At 34.1% G+C, this 6,000-nt stretch overlaps 1 protein-coding gene across 1 annotated transcript in view; it reads right to left on the bottom strand.

Annotated features, from left to right (window-relative positions):
* Positions 1 to 4,543: 4,543 nt before the first annotated feature.
* LOC114668068 (secretory phospholipase A2 receptor-like) overlaps positions 4,544 to 6,000 on the bottom strand; it is a 266,594-nt gene continuing 265,137 nt past the window's right edge. The window contains exon 8 of the mRNA XM_051921232.1: positions 4,544 to 5,302. Coding sequence (XP_051777192.1) covers positions 5,195 to 5,302 — 108 coding nt within the window. The 3' untranslated portion in view covers positions 4,544 to 5,194. The remainder of the gene's footprint in view (positions 5,303 to 6,000) is intronic.

Raw genomic sequence — 6,000 nt, 5'->3', positions numbered from 1 at the left:
AGAACACAGGCAGGTTAAATGATTTTTTTCAGCATCACTTGGTGAGTCAGAGACAGAAGAGACTGAACCAGTAAGTCTCAGGTTCAAATCCACTTTATCACAGTGGCGTAGCTAGAGTTCGTGCCACTCTGGTCGGGGCAGTGCTTCAATTTGCCACCCTCCAACATATCTGAATATGTTAACCTATTTAAATAGAAAATGAAAATGACATATAGAGAAAAATTAAGATACATTTTTGCATAGATCTATTCATATATAGAGAAACAGCAATAATTTTTCACATACAATTTTTTATGAGCATCAACTAGACAAGAATATACTATTGATGCACTGATAAGTTTTATATAATTATGCTGCAAAAACCAGAACCAGTCAAGTGTACAAGTGATAGGTGGGGATGTTTTATGCGCATAGCAAAAACGCATTTGGATTGATAACGAAAATCTTCCTAGAAATTATCGTTGTAATGTTTATGTTTATTTTCGTTGTTGCCTCATAAATTTCAACTGCTGTGTCTGATGTCGTCACAGAAGGACAGTCTGAAAATTATTTTTGAAGCATTTGTGGATAAAAATCTGAGAATTTTACTTTTTTCATTCATGAGTGATATTTTTCTGAACCCTGCTCCTTATACACGACTTGTACTGAGCCTTTTGGACAATAATGCCTCCCCCAAAAATGTGCTGCCCATGGCAGACCCCCTGCTACGCCCGCCCCTAGCTATGCCATTCATTAGGCTACACTACCTACCAAACATCGGAAAGAAGTTCTTCACAAAAACAACCATACATACATGGAATACGTTACTAAGCAGTGCCAGACTGTAACATTATGGGAACAGTTAACAATTAACACTAGAATTACCAAAGCCTACGAAAAAACTCGTAAATCCGTAAATCCGAAAAAAATAATAGATCATTATTTGGAACACATGAATTTCATGTGTGTTTCGTTTATACAATAATCTATGTAAACACATTGTTAAAAGAGATAAGCATTTCATATTTTAGTAATAAATGACAAAATGTAGACATAAACTATATATCTGTGAAGCCTGAAGTCCAAAGATCAAATAAACACTTATGCAAAAGATTCAAGGATGATACAACAGTTTTCGTGGCACAGCAGAAAGAATTGCTGATTTGTAGTCAGTAGTCCCCTGGTTCGATCCTGACTGCCTAGTATATTTACCATTTTGAGTAGTGAGCTGCTCTTATTGTTAATATTATACAATAAACACATACATATATTTGTCAGTGTGGCTTTGACATCATGGACCATAAGGTGCATACTAATTCAGTTTAAGCAGGAACATTCAATAAAACTGAATAAAAAAAAATCAAGTGGCAGTGAGATACAAATAAGGCAGATTCACCAGCGTTTGTATGTCAGCTTTTATCCATCCAGATCAGAGAATTTTCAGTTCCATTGTCTAAAACACCACTCACATCTACAGTTATTTCCAGTTTCAAAAAAAAACTAACAGTGTCAGATCCCTTGGTGGGGGGAGAGGGGGGACGGTCGTATGTATTGTAATTGTGACTGAGAGAATAAAAGTGAAAAAAAAAGCTAACTTTTACAAGTACTATAAATGTACACCAGCTGTTACAGATGTAAACCAAATGTATGTGTTTATTGTATAATATTAACAATAACATCAGCTCACTACTCAAAATGGTAAATATACGAGGCAGTCAGGATCGAACCGGGGGAATCTTGATTACAACTCAGCAATTTTTACCGCTGCACCACGGAAACTGTTGTATCATCCTCAAACCTTTTGTGAAAGTGTTTATTTGATCTTTGGACTTCAGGCTTCACACATTATATAGTTTATGTCTACATTTTGTCATTTATTACTAAAATATGAAAAACATTTCTGTTTTAATGATGTGTTTACACAGATTATTATAGAAACGGAACACACATGAAATACATGTATAACAAATAACAATCTATTATTTCCACTCTAAATCCCCAGCACTTCACTTCCAGATAATCAAGGCAGGAACTGGGAGAACTTCTTGCCCGTTCTGCGGCAGTGGGGGGAAAGGAATATTAGGCTGCTTGCTGCTTGTCTTGATCAGTACATTTACAAGACAAAAGACGCTGATGGAGAGGTGTGAAGGGATTTAAGAGTTTTTTTTAGACTTTGGTAATGTAGTATTAACAATGTAACTAAACAGGGTTTCATGAGCATATTTATTTCAAAATAAGCCTGCCTCTTTAGCCCTGGTACGAGAACATGTATACCAGACAGCATCAGTCAGCAGTGGTAGGCAAACTCAACACCCTCCTAAACTTTCATTAACAAAAATTTGTAAAACGAGCACTTCAAGCAGTTTTAAACTAAATGAGGAAAAATTAAATAAACAAGTAAATAAAAGTCTAGCTTTTTAAATACAGCACCATGGAGCATCCTGGGATGTCAAATTTCTAAAAGAGATGTTACATCTACATATAAGATAGTAAATATTTATATTTCCGTAACTGAAAAATGTAGTTAATAAGAACATCTGAGAAAATGTTCTGCTCACTGTTATTTTGGTGTTGGCATCAGAAAAACATCTGGTAAAGACCCAGTAGCTGATCTGTTCTGTTCCTATTTATGTTTTCTGTGAAGAGTTTACTTTCTTCTTTTTTCCCTTTGCAAATGCATATAGGAATACCCCTTTATTAATTTTTTAAGCTTGCATATTCCACTGACCTTTGTATTAAGGATTTAAAGCATAAACATATAACTTTCAAAATAAAAGTGACACCTACATTATAGTGTGTAAATAGTCTTAGCACATTGAATAAACATGAGACAGCAGAACAGCTCCAGAACATCTTTGCTGAGATTCTGCAAGTGTCTGGAACTGCATAGGTAGATGAGACATCATTTTCATAACAAATTCTAATGTTTGATAATGATTATGGAAACATCTCAAATACCACTCCATTGGGTCAGATGTGGTGTATGGTTTACATCTTTCTCATGTACTTCAAACCACTCATTGAACCCTATCGATGGGAACATTACCATTCTGGAAGATGCCACTGCCATCAAAACACAAATGTTTCACCATGCTTGCTTTGTATTCATTGGTGTTTACTTTGATCTTTTTGGGAATGAATGGATTTAGATCTGGTCTTACTCCTTAGCAGGACCACAAGAAGCCTTTGCTTTCTTTGATGTGAGACAAACAGGTAGGCATCTGCTTGTCAAGCCCAAAATAAAGGATGACTCATCTGATCACTTCTAGCATTCATTGTACTACTTTACTCCAAAGAGTCCATGTTTAGGTGTAAGAAGGGGTTTTGAACAATAACTTTCTCTGTGAAGGTCTTGACACAACTTCTTCTTGATTAAACATGTTGCTTCAGTGTCAGATTTTCACTTGTAGTCCAACATTCAAAGTTGCTTGTTGCCTTTTGATGCATCTCAAATTAAGTCACAGACATCTCAGTCAAAGAGCTTCAACTTTAGTTAATGACTGTCTGTGGAAGATGATGTCGTCTTTCTCTCCATCTTCCAACCCAGCATTAATGTAACAACTGTTCCTACAAAATACCTGGAAGTATGAAAAACTATGACAATGAATCTCCTTCTGTTTTTGCCCAAACAACCAGCAGTCTCTTACTGAAGTCTTATTGAAGTCTGCAAAATGAGTAAAATTGGACCATGCAGCATTTAGAAATGTGGTATTAAGTATCATCCATCCATCCATCCATCCATTTTCCAACCCGCTGAATCCAAACAGGGTCACGGGGGTCTGCTGGAGCCAATCCCAGCCAACACAGGGCACAAGGCAGGGAACCAATCCCGGGCAGGGTGCCAACCCACCGCAGTATTAAGTATCATGTGATGTGTAATTCCTTGATTCTCTCAATGAAAATAGTTGTATAGAAATTGTAGAGTGGAATACTGCTCTTGAATATTTGAAGTGTATACTGTGCATTCTTCTAAATGAACTTAAAACTAATACACAATATAAGTTTATGTTGAGCGTCACTTTATTTTGTACAACTAAAAAACATAAAAAGTGATATACAGATACCCATAACAACTATGAATATGACAGTTTTGTGTTTTCTACTACAGGCTTAAAATTTGTAATATTCTAAATGGTACATAAAATTCAAGCATCTTAGTTTAATCATTTATTCAAAATTGTGTAAAGATTACTTCAATTATATATTCAGAAAGAGCATAAGCTTTAAATATACTTAACACAAAATAATTGTACTTCAGGGAGAATGTCACTCTTTTATAGGAACTACATAATCCTGTGAAGTGAACATGAGGACGTGAAGAATTCAATCACTCTTTAAATATACATCTATATATATATATATATATATATATATATATATATATATATATATATATATATATATATATATATATATATATATATATATATATAATTTTCACAGCTACCTATAGTTTTAAATTTAAGTTTAATTGCTATTCATTTTTGAGTCACATGTAACTCCAGGAATCATGCAAGCTAAAACATAAAACAAATAAGATGTCAATATGGCCCAATATGGCTGGACATAATGTCATACATAAGGTCATGATTATATTAGATTAGATAAACTTTATTAATCTGAAGGGGAAATTTAGATGCATACAGGAGCAGAAACATAAAAAACAAGGATACAGACACATAGGACAAATAATACAATCAAACAGTCAATCAATTAATACATAAATAATGTATATTGTGCAGAAACTGGAAAATTAACTTAAACTTAGCATTTAGTTTGGTGTGTTGGGAGGAAGCACTGAATTCCCTTATGGCAGTGGGCAGAAAACCCCCCCAAGGTACTTCTCAGCACACCATGGTAGAATGAACATGCGGCTAAAAGCGCTACATGAGTGGATCCTTTGGAGGGGATGGAGGGGATTTTTCATGATGGCTTCCAATTTTGTCAGCATACATAAATAAAATAAATAAACAAGTTTGACTCCAAACCCATTATTGCATAACATTTGTATCAAAAAAGCTTTCTTATAAAGTTCCACAAGTGTTAAATTGCTGTAAGATGTTGAGATATTGAGCACACAGTGTAGACATATACAGGAAATAACAGAATGTACAAACCTGCAGTGGTGCTCATACAGTATGGTATGGTGTTTGAATTAGACAGAGAATTCAAAGTGATACCATTGGATTGTAACATAATGGTTTCCTTCTCACCTTTATGTTGCTCCTTTATTCTTTTCTTTTGTAAAAATTACACCTTTGTCACTCTTCACCCAATAAATATTGTTGTTCAATAGAGTTTGTTGGGGAATATATTTCTTTAACTAAAGAAGAAATGAATTATAATGTTAACAGCTTTCAAAGTTCTGGGAACAAAGCTGTAAGGACTGAAATTATAAACAGTTTATAATTTCAAAACTAAAATCATTTCTGCACACAATGTTCTTCTACATATGTTTATATACAGACAGAGCTAAAATGAACACAGATTGAAAAATCTTAATATGAAAATGATAAGTACTGGACACAAGCATTTTGTTCTGAGGAAAAAAATAAACTTTTTTTTTCTTACTGTAATAATTTGAAAGTTATTAATTACACTCTTCGTGTCCTCCTTTTTTACAGGTAATTCAGATAATTTTTGAAAAAAAAATTAACCCAGTCCAAGTATGTTTCATAATTATAGACATGTCTTTTCTTACTGAAGTATTTGAAAACTAGGTGCTGCTCAGCTTTAATCTGATTTTACACACTGCAATGTACAAAAGAACTTTCATTTGGGGTTTCACGCTGATCACAGTACAGAGATGGCACTAACTTGTTTTGCAAATTATATTTTCATGTTGGAAATGATACACGTATTATGCTTTTGGAGTGAAGCACAGTCATTGACAGCTTTAACCACTCAACCTTGTTACCTACAATAGGCTTGAGAAGTGCTTTAAGCAACATCCTGTTGTGGTTTATTTGTGTTTAGAATATAGATAAAAAATTGTTAATAATTAGTGTGACTAATACTGAC

This window comes from Erpetoichthys calabaricus, chromosome 1 (assembly GCF_900747795.2).
Source record: "Erpetoichthys calabaricus chromosome 1, fErpCal1.3, whole genome shotgun sequence".
Classification (NCBI taxonomy): domain Eukaryota; kingdom Metazoa; phylum Chordata; class Cladistia; order Polypteriformes; family Polypteridae; genus Erpetoichthys; species Erpetoichthys calabaricus.
Note: the sequence above shows the minus strand (reverse complement) of the source record. Positions and strands in the feature narration are given on the sequence as shown.